General features: G+C 37.1%; 1 protein-coding gene across 1 annotated transcript; it reads left to right on the forward strand.

Moving 5' to 3' along the window:
• The first annotated feature begins 1,532 nt into the window (after positions 1 to 1,532).
• Positions 1,533 to 8,393, forward strand: IL4 (interleukin 4). Its single transcript, XM_072641429.1, has 5 exons — positions 1,533 to 1,732; positions 1,995 to 2,042; positions 5,489 to 5,545; positions 7,338 to 7,457; positions 8,199 to 8,393. Exons 1-5 carry the CDS (start codon positions 1,592 to 1,594, stop codon positions 8,304 to 8,306), a joined length of 474 nt encoding a protein of 157 aa, XP_072497530.1. The 5' UTR covers positions 1,533 to 1,591; the 3' UTR covers positions 8,307 to 8,393.
• The last annotated feature ends 6,270 nt before the right edge of the window (positions 8,394 to 14,663 follow it).

The raw sequence follows: 14,663 nt of genomic DNA on the forward strand, positions 1-14,663 counted from the left end.
TGATTTGATCTGAAAGACCCAGTGCCTGACTGGAACATTTCCCAAATACCTGAAAAAGTATTCTGTACATTAAATATTAGTAATATTTCGGAACAAAGGTATTAGCTAAGCAATGCTTTGGCACCTAGCATAGCACAGGAAGCAGTTAGGTTGCTCAGTGGTTAGAGCTCTGGGTTTGGAGTCAGGAAAACCTAGATTCAAATCTGGCCTCAGACACTTACTAGCTATGTGACCATGGGCAAGTCATTTAACCTCTGCTTGCCTTAATCCACTGGAGAAGGAAATGGAAAACCACTTTATCAAGAAAACCACATGGACAGTAGTGCAATGTGTGCTACAGTCCACAGGGTCATGAAGATTCAGATACTACTGAACAACTGAACAATGTCGTTCTGCATACAGTTGATATTCATTCATTCGATAAACATTTATTGTGTAACTACTATGTGCCAGGCACTGTACTAAGTGCCAGGATTACCAAAAGATACAAAAGACAGTCCCTCTCCTCAAGGAGTTTACAATTTAATGGAAGAAACAACACACAAACAAGTATATACGAAACAAGCTATATGCAGGAATAGGAAATAATTAAAAGAGGGAAAGCACTGGAACAAAGAGGAGTGAGGGAAAGCTTCCTGTAGGAGATGGGATTTTAGCTGGGCCAGGGAGGTGAATAGTGGCAGCAGAAGAGGGAAAGCATTCCAGGCATCAGAGACATGGCTGGTACATGGACATGGTTAGGACCTTAGGCAAGTGATTCAACTTCTCTAGACATCCCAGTCCTGGTCCAGAGTCAAGAGACGGAGTGTCTCGTTTGTGGAACAGCCAGGAGACCAGTATCTGATCTGGATGTCAACTGGACAATGGCTGAATGAATGATCTTTTATAGAAGTTTCTTTTTCCAGAGAAGGACTTCCATTTCTGTGTCCAGTGATAAAGTCCTGAGATTGCTGATGCCTGAAATCAGTGGTAGTTCTAAGGGTGAGGTCCAGGAAGGATCCATTCCATGCCAGGAAAAAAGTTCCCTGGGAACTGGGACAAAGTAGGTATCAGAGTCCGTGAATTCTTATCTTTCTGAAGCATGAGATGGAAGTCTCACCGGCAGCAGCCGCAGAAAGAAGCATGCCAGAAGTTGTATCAGTCAAACTTTCCTGCTGTTACTACATAGCTTATCTCAGGAGGTTACATAGTTGCATTGAAACAAATTTTGGACACCTGTGGCCTCCTCCTCCTCCTATGCAAAGTGAAAAGGTGGTAGCAACCCCAAGCTGAGAAAAAAGATTAATCTATAGAGCAGAATATGGTGCAATTTCCTACACTGGAACTTTGTTGTTGATTTTTAAAAGGTTTCATTTTCCTATTGGTCTGATTTCACAGGAAAATTTTACCTTTTTCTATGAGGCACTGTCTCTCCTGGAAGTGATGGATAATCAGATGTCGATGATTTTTAAATTACAAAATAACCCTCTTTCCTTTCCTTTCAGCAATTTTGAATCTATAAATATAGACACCTCAGGGCAGAGTCACACTGCTAGCTTCTCTTGGTAAATTAAGGATCAACTGTTACCACTTAGTTGATAGAGATCTGAGCATGGGTCTCACATTCCAACTGATACCAACTTTGTTCTGCCTCTTAACATGTACCAGTGATGTTGTCCAAGGACAGAGAAGGATCTGCCAGACCTCTGTTAAAGAGATCATCCACACTGCAAACTCTCTTATTGTGAAAAAGGTACCTAGGCGATGACTACTGGGCATTATCTCTTATTGGTGTTTGAATGAAGACTGATGATTCTGGTATTACTTAGAAAAATCCAACAGCTCCTAGAGAAGACAATGGATACTTCTGGCAATTGAAGCAGTAAATGTTGCTTCCTTTCACCTAGCCAGAATAGTTAAAAAAAAAATTTTTTTTTTAAAGAATAAGTGAGTATTCCTATAATTCAATGGTTTTCTCTCTGTAATTCAATGAATTTCTTTCTCTGCTTTGCTAGTTTCCCTGCTTTGAGATGGAAGTGCCGGACATCTTTGAGGATACAAAGGTAAGACTACTGGATATTGGAGTTAGAGTATCCTACCAAGAATCCTTTGTATAGATAGGCAGCAAATGAATTGTGAGGAATCTGCCTATGGAAAAAGTGGATATTGTGACCGAGTAAAAAGGAATATACATGTTTATTTTTATCAACAAACAACTTTTGTTATTTTTTGCGTAGATTACTTTGGAGAACAATTAAGGAAATCCACCATAATTCAGATTCTGCTCAAAGTACAAATAGAATGTACTTGGGATGTTTCTATCAATCTGTCCAATTTTTCAAAGAAAAAAATTCTACCAATAGAGACAGATAATTATGTTACAGATTAAGAGAACTTTTCCTTTAGCTATGCAATGGTCTGTAATAATAGAAATATTACTGACACTTTTCCTCTTTCCTCTCTGGTCATCTAACAACACATTTATATCAAGGCTGGTTTGAGAGAATTAGGGTTTTAACTGTTTTGGTAAAACATTTTGAAAGCTTCACAGAAAAATTAGTCTTTAAAAAATCCATTGTTCTAGCAGTGCAAAGTGGTCTCCTTAATTCCCCTTCATCTGTAGTGGGAGGACACAGATTTAACAGCTGATAGTGAATTTTCTCTGACAAACACTACAGCCGTATCAATAGTTTTGTGCTCTTCAGTTCCTGTTTTCATGGAAACATGACCAAGACTGAAAGCCCAAAAGTCACAATTTACCATCGTTTCTTGTTTAACTACTTGTTTTCTTTGGGTTCCTGAATGGTGGCCAGACCATTTAGAGCCCTGAGGCAGGACTACCTGATTAGACAGCACTAGTGCTGACACTTTCTTTTCAGCTTTAATTTGAAAGCATTACACAGTAACTATATATATATGTATGTATGTATGTATGTATGTATGTTTGAAATTTACATAAATATGACTGTATTATTTGAAAATTGAATCTATTCAATATTTCAAATTATATATTCAACTCAATATATAATTACTGTGTAATGCTTTCAAAATATATATTCAATACTTCAAGTACATATTCAATATTTCAAATTATATATGTATATATACACACATATGTGTGTGTGTGTGTCTCCCATAACTCATGTTTGTGCTTTGGAAGAATATTGATTTGGAGTCAGATAGCTTGAGTTCAAATTCTGGTTCTGACTTTTGCTAGGCATGTGACCTTGGGGCAAGTCACAACTTCTCAAGACCCACTCTTCTCATCTCTAAAATGGAGATAGTAATTGTATTGCTTACCTCGCAAGGTTGTTGTAAGAAAAATGTTTTGTTTTATGATATCAGTGTCTAGTGATTACATAGCTTTTGTTTCCATTGGGCTTCTCTTGATCAGATCTCAACTGTGATTGAACTATGCAGGAAAGAAAAAACTTGCTAAGACCAGGTCCCTCTCCCAGCTTTGGCAGTTCAAAGTTGCATTATAAGTCCTTTTTTCTCAATAACACACACAAAAATGATTAGGAACAAAATTCTAGAACTTGCCTAACTGAAGCCAAGAACATCCTATCTGTAGCCTCCAAATGGTGATACTGAGACACTGAAGTAGACTTATATAAACTGTATGCTGAATCTCCGATTTGTGCTCCATTGACATGACAAGGTTAAAAACATGATATGATTGGAAGTGACCTGAACTAGAAATAGAACTACATTGTTTGAATCTAAATTCTGCCATTAAACTGAGACCTTTAGTGAGTCACCACCCCTCTTTATTTATTCATTTCTAAAGCAGAAATGAAACCAAACCTACTATGACACAGGGTTATTGTGAACATATGTAATGATGCTTTGAAAAATGAACAGCATCTTACCCTATTATTCTCAGTAGATATAAGCTGTGGAGGACTCTCATAGGGATTTAAAAATTAGACCAAGACTTTATTTGGGTTCTCAGAAAAAAAAAATATTCAACGAAGAGGTGAAAACCAGGAAAAAAGTAGAGAAGCAAATTTGAAGGACCAGGTACCATCACTTAAGGGCAGAAGAATGTTTTAGGATGGTACCATACAAACTGTCCGTCACTATGGATATGTAACTCAAGCGTAGCAGACAGTGGACATATCCATTTGAGAAAGGAAGTTATAATCTCTCCCTGCTGGATTGTTAGAATTATTTTCTAAGGAATAAAAATAAATTGCATAGTGCAAATTTAGGGCATTGCCCAGAACTGGAGAAAATATATGTGTGCGTATATTTGGTCCACTGTAAAGAGTAAAAACTTTCAGTCAAGAGTATAGACACTCTTTACTAATAGGGATTAGGCAATTGTCTATAACTTAATAGTTTGAGAGACCATTAAGCCTATAACTTAATAATTTGAGGCACTGCACAGTTAAGCAACTTGTCCTTGGCCACATGTGTCCAAGGAAGGACTTGAACACAGCCAGCCTTCATACCACACCACTGTAAACAGTGAGCTCAAGTTAGCATCTTTTTGAAGTCAAAGGTTACAAGTAGCAAAATAGTGACTATTGTGTTCGAGCTCACTTCGCTTAGAACCCCTTTTACGTGCTCAGCATACTTCCATTCCAATGCGATGGTGAACTCCTTGTGGATCTTAAGTACATACTTAACTTATAGAACTGATACTTTCCAGTATGGTGATCATTTGTGCCTCTCATTTCTCCCACTAAAAGAGAAGCCCTTTGAGAGTAACAACTTTGCCTCATATTTAATTTTACATTCTTCTCTTTTCCAGAAATAAGGCCTGGCATACAGTAAATATTCAAAAAAAAATGTGTCAGTGAAGCAACTGTAAATTACTTGTCATTTTAAGTCTCATAGATGTTATCAGATGTTAGAGTGGTCCTATATAACCTTCTATTGCAGAGGTGTCAAGCATGCTGCTTGGGGGCCACATGCAGTCCACCAAGCTTCCCATGCTGCTCAAATCAGATCAAAATCTAATTGGGAACCATTTAATGACAACAAAACAAATACGATGAAGTGGAATGTTGATATGTGGTTTTCTAAGTTAACATGGGGCTCCTTCTGTATGATTTGATGGCCCGTTTTTATTTGAATTTGACACCACCGCTCCATCACTTCTCTTCTAACTATCTATGAGATAAGAATTTATTGAGAATTGACTGGGTCTCCAGACACAGTATCTGTAACTCATAACCCCACCCTTGAATCTCAGTGCACTGCCCTCATTGTCTGGGATAGCCAGATAAGAGATAGCTTTCTTGAAGAGCCCCTAAGCTGTTGGCCATCTTCTAAAAGAATTCCAGTGGATTCTTTCCTTCACCCTTGTCTCATTTTTCTTTTTAAAAATTGGATTAACTTATGAAACAAAAAGTATTTTTCAAAGAAAACAAAATACCTCCAGTTGTATTCAAGATAGACAGTATTTGTAGGACAAAGTGGGTTTTTTTAATATTCCTAAGGAATATCTTTTAAAAACCCAGTGTAATGGATTTCCATGTGTGTGTTTGTGTGTGTCAAGAATTCCAGTACTCCAAAGTTGTCGCCTGTGGAATCATCATGCTCTCAGCTGGTCATGGTAAGTACGTATTGACATAATCTTGGTGAGCTACAGATATCTGATTTTTATGGAAAGTGGTGATTTGTAAGGCACAATAGTTCATTCAATAGGACCTTCTGGGGTTTGTTCAATCCATAAAATTATGATAGATAAATAGGTAGAGAAATGGGTAGACCGAACATTTAGTAAATGGTTTACTGCATGCCAGGCACTGTGCTAAGTACTGGGGATACAAAAACACACGAGCAAGACCGTCCTCTCAAGGAGCTCACATTCAAGTACTAGGGTACCTGAGGTAGCCTGAGACAGAAGGAGCCAAGAAGTGACACAAAGTCCAACATTCTAATAAAACATGGCAAAAGCTAATTTATCAGAGCCCACGAACCCTGGTGCAGTCTAGGTTACCAGTGGGGGAGATGATCATGGTCTGGTAATTCCTCGATAAAATCCCACTTTCTACTAGAAGCCTTTCCCAATCCCTCTTCATTCCAGTGCCTTCCCTCTGTCCATACCTATTTAGCTGGTATGTAACTTATTTGTACATATTTTTTGCTTGTTGTCTCCCGAATCAGATTATGAACTGCTGGAGAGCAAGGACTGTCTATTTTGCCTTTTTTTGTATCTCCAGTATCTAGCACCATGCCTGACACATAGTCGATATGAAATAATTGTTTACTGACTTGACTTGAGGACCAAGAAGTCATAGCCTTCCCTGGAATTCAAAAGAACTGAAATAAGCAAATTAGAAAGCTGTGACTAAATTTGTGAAAAGATGAATTTAGGTTTGAGATATGGAAAAACTGCCTAACAAGTAGAGCTATTCAAAAGAGGAATGTTTTGCTTTAGGGGTTCTCCCTTGGATGACAACTCAGCAAGGATGCTTGTTCAAGTGCAAGGTTGCAGTAGATAACCTTGGAGGTCATCTCATTCAACATGGAGTGCTATTTGTCACCAAATGTAACTAATACATACATCCTTTCAAGGGGATTCACAGTCCATCAGAAAACTACTTTTTACAACTCAGAGGATTTCCATTTCTTGAGCTAGCGTTGACAGCACTGACAGAACAGCAGTGCTAAGGGAGGCTTAAGAAGAAAATCACCAAATACAGATTTGAATTATTCTGGCTCTGAAATGAGATTGCAGGTGCCCAGGTTTAATCAAAATATCAGGATATATGAGTAATGTTGGACCCTATGGGTAGTTATATTCGACACTGTCTAGTCTATACTTAAGCGGTTTTCCTTAACGTCATTTGAAATGATATTCTTTAATGCCATGGTGATGGTGAAGTTATGAGGCTTCATGTCTGCTCCTGCCAGCTAATTACATAAACAGAGGATTCTAGATTTGCAGAGCTAAAGATCAAAGTACTCTTTGACTAATAGATCTTCACCTCACTCTACTAACATGGTATATGTATCCTTGGGGTAACAAATCTAACAATATTTAAAGGAAATGATCTTTAAAAGTTCCCCCTTAAAGCACTTTTTTTCATTTAGCATATATAATCCTTTAACCTTATTTTTATCCTAAAAACTTTGGACACTCCTCTGTGTATATGTAAGAGGTGGAGACTTTAGGCAGTCAAAACATACTTGATGTTTAGATAAGCAAACTTTCGTTCTCCACTTGTCTTCCTTAGAGAAATACGAAATGTTGTCTGAATACAAATCCCTCCTAGAGAGAGGGAGGGGAACAAGAAAGGGGGAGGAAGGGAGGGAGGGAGAAAAAGACAGAAAGACAGAGACAGAACTAGAGGAGTGAGACAGCGCGTATGGGCTTCTGTGACGACTGTTTCTCTTTCTAGACAATGAATGACTTTGAAACACTATGCAGAGCTGTCACTGTGCTCCAACAGGTCTCCAGCAGCTGCACACTCCCTAAGATAAACAACATGCTTAGGAACCTAATGTACTTAGTGAATCAGGTCAGTGATGGCTACATGCCCTTCTGCGCCCGCCTTTATCTGTCGTCTGAGAAATCAGTCACTCCTTTTAGAGGGACCATCTAAATAACTTCCATGTTACTGTGACCTTAGGCAAGTCATTTCCTTATTATAGACAAGTTATTTTCCTCATGTGCAAAATTAGGGGACAAGGGACAGATGACCTCTGAGGATCCCTTTTGCTCTAAAATGTGTTATAATTCTTATGTTAATGTTATTCCACAGCTTCTACCTACCATCCATAAATTTTTCCTTCAAGCTTTTATAGGATAACGAGATGTCACCCACATTCTCAAGAGCATATTTATTGGAATATTAATGGAACTAATTGTGAAGTATATATGAGCATGTGGCAGAGGGTTTCAAAGTTGCCCTTCAAAAATGTCCCGTATATGTGATTTTATCTGCCATTGTTAGATAGGGTATACCGTTAAATTACAGTCAATCAATTGTTTTATATGTCTGATGTAAATATGAGTTATTTTCAGCAGACAAAATTGCTGCTATGAAACACAAATGGTCTCCTGCCATTCCATTAGTAGAGACGTAAGGCCCGATTAAAACGAATTTGTAATAACCTGGAACACAGCTACTTGTAGCTTTAAGGGAGATGCTATGGGGGTCCAAGAGGCAGGGGCTGAAAATAGATTTGTTCCCAAGTAAACAGATATTGGCAAGAATAGAATAATGACATAAGCTGATGTATAATGTTTCCCTTTACAGACCAAATGTCCTGTGAATGAAACCAAGATTATTAAATTGCAAGATTTCCTGAGCAAACTAAAAACCGTCAATCAGAAGATATTTTCAAAAAGCAGTTTTAGAGAATAAATATTAATTTATAAGTTTCTAATAGTTATATATTTTAAATATATTTATATATTTATAATGCATCATTAAAGTATATATTAAGATTGATATTTTATTTTCATCAATATTAGTTATTTTTATTTGGCAAATGGAGTCAATGGTTTCCATTTCTTTGAAAAATAATTCAGCAAGTAATGACTGGTGTCCTATTATAACCCTAGGATTGGTTTAGGCACTATAATGGACCCCAAAAAATGCATACGACAGTCCCTGCCTTTAAGGAGGTCAAAACTTAGTTGAGGAAACAAAACAGACGAAATTAGGAAATTGTTTACAATATAGCGTAACCATCAAAGAGTGATGTAGGAATGAATCTGAGAGAAAGGCCTGACATCAATGAATTCAAGGGATGCCAAGTCATTAGAAACTGTTTAAGTGCACTTTCATAAGAAAAAAATTAGGTCTAATATCAGGACTCTCTTTTCATCTTGAGTAACACAGGCAAATGTTTTCCTATTCCACATACTCTTATAGTCACAAGGTCCAATTCAAAACTAGTTTGTAACACCCGCAACACACTTACGTGTAACTTTAAGTGAAGTGCCACCAGTGTGACAAAATCATAGTATTTTTTAAAAAGAGCAATCATTAGCCTTCCAAAAATTAGGGGAAGGGGAAAAATTAAAAAAAAACAAACAAACCTGAAACTAACCCTTTAACCACAAAAGATCAGTCTGGCAAGTGATTATGCAACCAGGAATTGAGAAAGTCATCCTTCTGAAGGCCAAAATAAGAAAGTTCACATGAAAGTGTTTTTTTCTTCTAATTCTTCCTCTGTCACCCATTTAAGAATCAGTATGAGAAGGAAGGAAACAAATAAGCATTTATTAATTTATTAAGCTATGTGCCAGGCACCCTGCTCAGCACTTTACAGATATTATCTCACTTGATCCTTACAACTGTCTTAGGAGGTGGGTGCTCTTATTATCCCTTTTTCACAGTTGATGAAATTGAGGCAACCAGATTTAAGTGACTTACCCAAGGCCACACAGCCAGTATCTGAGGACAGATTTTAACTTCGGTCTTTCTGACTTCAGACCCCACTGTAACCATTGTGCCACTTAGCTGGGGGCTGCAGAACACTAGGGCATTGAGGGAGATACAAAGTTTGGTGCTGAGTGGACTTCATATTCTACTGGGGAATGGTAAGACTTGTATTACAAATAGCCATAACAGATGATATGGTTAGCTAGGAACAAAGTAGTTCATCCAGGTACTGCAGCAGCCTGGGGTCTCCACTGTTCATTATCGTGGGGTCTCCTACCCCTATCAGTAGAGCTTGTGACTGTCAGATTTAGCAGAAGATACAAACAAGAATCTTACAGGATGAGGTGTGGGAGGGCTGCAATTTACACTAGTGGAGGGAATATCCACACCAATAAGTTCTTTAAGTAAGCAAATTTAATTTACAGGCTATGTGCAAGGTATTGAGATAAAAAGATAAGAATAAGTCCCTAACCTCAAGAAATTTACAGTGAGAAACCACAGTATAAAGGCAAAACATAATGCTTTAAGAGTTGAAAAATATTATGGTGGCTCAAGGGAAGATGGGTAGGGAGGGAAGGAACCAGGGAAAACTTGAAGGAGGTGGCTTTTCAGCTGCTATTAAATCAGTGTTGTATTTTTTTAACTAGAGTCTATGAACTTGTTTTTAAAAAATATTTTTATAACTATTTCAACAGAACTGGTTTTCAATTTACTCTTCAGTATTTTACTTTATACATTTAGAAACATTACACCAGCCCTAGAGTCAGGAGAACCTGAGTTCAGATCCGATACTCAGATACTATGTGACCTTGGACAGGTCACTAAACTCCAATTGCCTCTCAAAAAACAAACATAAAAAACATTATTCTGAGGTTTTCATAGGCTTCACCTGACTGCCAACAGCATCCACAGTATAAAAGAAGAACCCCTGCTTTAAAAAATCAGTAGGACTTTACCCAGTTAAGACATGGTGAGTGGGAGGAGAGGATCATTAGGGCAAAAATAACTGAATAAAATGGGAAAGTTATTAAGTGTTTACTACATGCCAAGTACTGCACAGTGAAGATATAAAAGAAGTGTGGCAGCTATTCCTCCAAAGGAACTGACACTGATGTCAGAGACCATACATATGGGAGGGTTCAACTGAAGGACAGATGGACAAGCCCAGTGGCCCTCAGGGGGCAGTAGTATGGAATATGACAAAGGCCAGGAGTCCTTAGTGTAATGGGCCAGGTGGCAACGCCAAGGGGTCTAAAATGCAAAGCATCAGAGCAGATGTTAAGGCACAGTGGACCTTAGGGAACAATAGCAAGGCTCACCATCTTACCAGGATTGTAGTCTGTGTGGATGGCCATATCAGTCAACAAGCATTTATTAAGCACTGCTCCCCCAAGGCAAAAAAAAGGTCCTGCCCTCAAGGAGCATATAGTCTAGTTGGGTACAACATGTAAATGTCCCCAATGAATGACTGCTGGGAAAGGGATAGTGAACGCAAGGACTAGAGAGGAGTGGGGCTCTGGGCCACCTTCAGTGGGAGTTCATATTTACCAGGGAGTGGGGTGCTCAGTACCTGGAAGGAAATAGGCAATAGGGGTGAGGCATAGAAAAGGAAGGAAAATAGAATAACAACGTGATAAAAACACCTGAAGCCTGTCTAGTGCTTTAAAGATCACAAAGTACTCAATCTCATTTGAGAAATCATCCCATTTAGAAAAGTTTTAGAAGGCAAATTGACGGAAAAGTTTAAATCAGAGAAGATGTCACCAAAGCAATACTATGGATCCACTGAACTTAAATCTAAACAAGCAAAGAGAATTTCATTTCCCCACTCAAATGAACCTAAGGATGAATGGAAATGCTTTATCCACCTTTTTGAGCTCACCTCCTTTGTTCTTTCTTAGAAGCACGTCTTTTTGTCTCAGCTTTCTGGGAGAGTCAAACTACTGTCCCAGAATTTCGGTAAACAAAAATATGCTGAACACCTACCACATATTCAGCAAGGGAGAAATATATTAAGCCACTGGTATTTGACTTCAGGAAGTTTATGGTTTTGTTGGGGAGATGGCAATGTAATGAGGCGCTAGCTTGTTATGGCATCAACTCTAAGTACTATAGAGGTTCAGAGGAAAGTAATCAACTTCTGATTCATTGCAATATTTTCAACCTCACAGCTACAGTTGTACTAACCACCACAAATCAACTTTTGCTGATAGTAAAAAGGATGCAACTGCAGTACACACAACTGGGTATGAGGCGAATCATTACAGGCTCAACCCTCACTTACTTGCAATGGAATAGAAAGCAGAGTCCCCATGACTACTCTGTAATACAGCTTCTATTTTTCGGTTAGGCAATATCCTCTTGCTAAGATTTTTATCAACTTTGATAAACATTTTATTAGTTGTAAAGTCCCAGTTAAGCGCCTTTCTACATAAATGCAAGTTGTCTCCAATTAAAGAGTAAAATTTTTCCATCCTCCAAAAGTGGGAGTAACTGATCTTTATTAAAGAAATTCAAAGTCATACATGTTTTGAGTATGACGATATGATGTTCAGATAACATTGATAAAAGAAATGAAGATTGGGTCACAGGAAGCCCAGCAGATGCTAAGAGGAAACTAGCTTTTTTTGAAGGAGACTTTTCAGATTCATTTTCCCACACATTCATTTATTTAGCTTCCAAAGCAGGACTGAATGTCTGCCTTTGAGAATGGAACAACTTAACAGTCAGAAGTTCAAATAATTTTTACCAAATGTGTTAGTATGAAAAGTTAGTGTGAGTTATAGAAATATATAGTGTCAGTATAAAAAACTCTTAAAAAAAAGTTTTAGGTTTAGACCCTGATCTCAATGTGCTATTTTTTTTATAATTATAAATCACAGCTCACTTATTGTCTTGTATGAATTAAAGCAGTTCTTTGTGTTACCAGGTTCTAGGCCTAAATGAAATTTCACTTATGATAGTAAGCATGAAGACCCCTGTAAATGGTTCTTAGCGTAGCCCTTTGCCTACACACCACTCCTAAAAGTTTTAGTAGTCTAAAGTTGTGTTTTGTTTTTTTTAGCAAGGATTTTCAAAAATAAGATGAACTCACTAATTTCAGTGAATTCTGTAAAAGTAGTCATTTAACTTATTTTGTTACTCTTCAATTTTTCAAATTAAATTCAATAAACATTTGTTAAGTAACCAAACAGAGTACAGCACTGTGCTAAAGCTCCAGGAGACATACAAAGTACAGATGTTTGCATGAATTTGTAGTCGGTAGAGAAATGACCATATATACAAATAACTATGATACAAAATAATACATGATGAGTACATCACAGAGGTGCAAAACAAAGTTATTACATGAAGTACTCAATAGTAAAGATCAATGAAGAATCAGGGAAATCCTTTATGGATGAGGTTAGCTATTGAGGAATTCAACTGAAAAGAGGGGGGAGAGTGTTCCAAGCATACGGAACAGCATACCCAGGCAACAAGGCAGGGTATGTTTGGAAAAGAGAGGAGTCTGAAGCGTACATAGTGTGCCCGGGGAAAGGAGTTTGGAGTTTATTCAGTGAACAGGGAACTATTCGAGCATTTTGTTCAGCATGAGATGACCACATCTAAAACTACAGTGTGAAGGATGGAATGGGGGGATATGAGGAAAAAGAATACAGAGATGGAAAAGTTTGTTAGAAAGCCTATGATACTAAGATGGAATAAAATGAAAGTGAAATATGTCAATCAAATATGTCAAGGCTTAGTAGTTAGTTAGATGTGAAAAATGTTAGGAGTGAGGAATCAAAAACAAGACTTTGAACATAGAAGACTAGGGGAATGTTGGTGAAACTGACAAATATTTTAAGTAGGCCCATCTGAAAAGTTTGACCTACAGAAAGACACCATGTCCATTAAATGCTTAGGCTAATCTGGGCCCTAAAATTACTTTACTAATCACTGTGAGCACAATGATTTCTCCAAAGATGAAACAATTCTGGGTATAAGCTATATTATGGGATATTAGAATCTGAATGAAAAGCTAACAATCTTGAAGAAAAATCCTCTCAAAATACTGTTTATGACAGAGCTGTGAATATAATATATATTTAGAAAGTATAATTTTCTGAACAAATTTTTTTTTGAAGTTCAACAACTAGTGAGAACTTCTGGATTTAAAATGATTCAGGCCTCTTTCCAAGACCACTACTCCTCTAGGACTAGCTAGGTGGCACAGCACTGGGTGTGGAGTCAGGAAGTCCTGAGTTAAAATCCAACCTGAGAAACTCTGTGAACGTGAGCCAATCATTTAACCTCTACTTGCCTCAGTTTCTTCCATTGTAAAATCTTGCAGAGTAGTTGTGAGACTCAAATGAAATATTTATAAAGTACTTATTAGCACAACAACTAGAAAAGAGCAGGTACCATATAAATGCTTATTTCATTCCCCAATAAACTGATACACTAAACATAAAGAATATCTAATACCTAACAAATACCCAAGCTCGGAAAAATATGCATAAATGGAATTGAGAAGGATCAGACCTGTATTAACCTTAAATTTTTATTCATCAGGATGAACATGCTGCATGTATACATACAATACTGGTATTTACAACATAAATAAAATTTTTACATAAAAATTAAACAAATATTACTTTCAAAATTAATGAAATAATACAAATAAAGTTAACTGTACAACGTTTATTTAGGGCTCAAAAACAGCATTGTTGCTAAAAGTTTATATGTTTAGACTACAGTGTAAATTCATCAAAGGCACTAAGGGAGATGTCTTTTCTAGCATTTGAGAATCAGGAATAATTAAATAACATTAAAGTATTAACATACATTAAAACTTGACCAAACACCAGTAAGTTCTAATGAGAAAACAGATCTTTCTTTAGCCCATCCTTGGAGGGAAGAGGGGGAGATTCTCTAAGATATGATTTCAGGGAAAAAAGGAATTATTAAAAACAGATTATAAAGCAAAAGAAAAAAGATAAGGCCTAACCAATATTGAAACTAAAATAAGTGTCATAGGTAAACTGGATCATAGAAAAAGCAAAACATTCAAGGCTAACAGGACTTTAATTGAACCCAATTTTCAAAAATCAAAGTGTTTTTATCAGAGAAATAAAAAAAAAATCCCTATCCCTCCATCTACCCACCCAGAAGGTTGGCAGACATGCCAACTAACTATGATCATGAGAAAAATATACAACATCCTGTGAGCATATTAAGAAGAGTTTTAATAGTTAACTAGCATTTAATTCAATGGAGAATTATGTATGGTATGGAAAATGCCACTATATTTTACTAGCCTAAAAAAGGTTATGAAATCACAAACTA

This window comes from Notamacropus eugenii, chromosome 1 (assembly GCF_028372415.1).
Source record: "Notamacropus eugenii isolate mMacEug1 chromosome 1, mMacEug1.pri_v2, whole genome shotgun sequence".
Classification (NCBI taxonomy): domain Eukaryota; kingdom Metazoa; phylum Chordata; class Mammalia; order Diprotodontia; family Macropodidae; genus Notamacropus; species Notamacropus eugenii.

Bases quoted from the DNA above. Each gene is read 5' to 3' on its own strand.
- IL4 (XM_072641429.1), top strand. From the start codon at position 1,592: ATGGGTCTCACATTCCAACTGATACCAACTTTGTTCTGCCTCTTAACA. The intron at 1,733-1,994 runs GTACCTAGGCGA...CTGCTTTGCTAG, and splicing joins ACTCTCTTATTGTGAAAAAG to TTTCCCTGCTTTGAGATGGA. The intron at 5,546-7,337 runs GTAAGTACGTAT...TTCTCTTTCTAG, and splicing joins CATGCTCTCAGCTGGTCATG to ACAATGAATGACTTTGAAAC.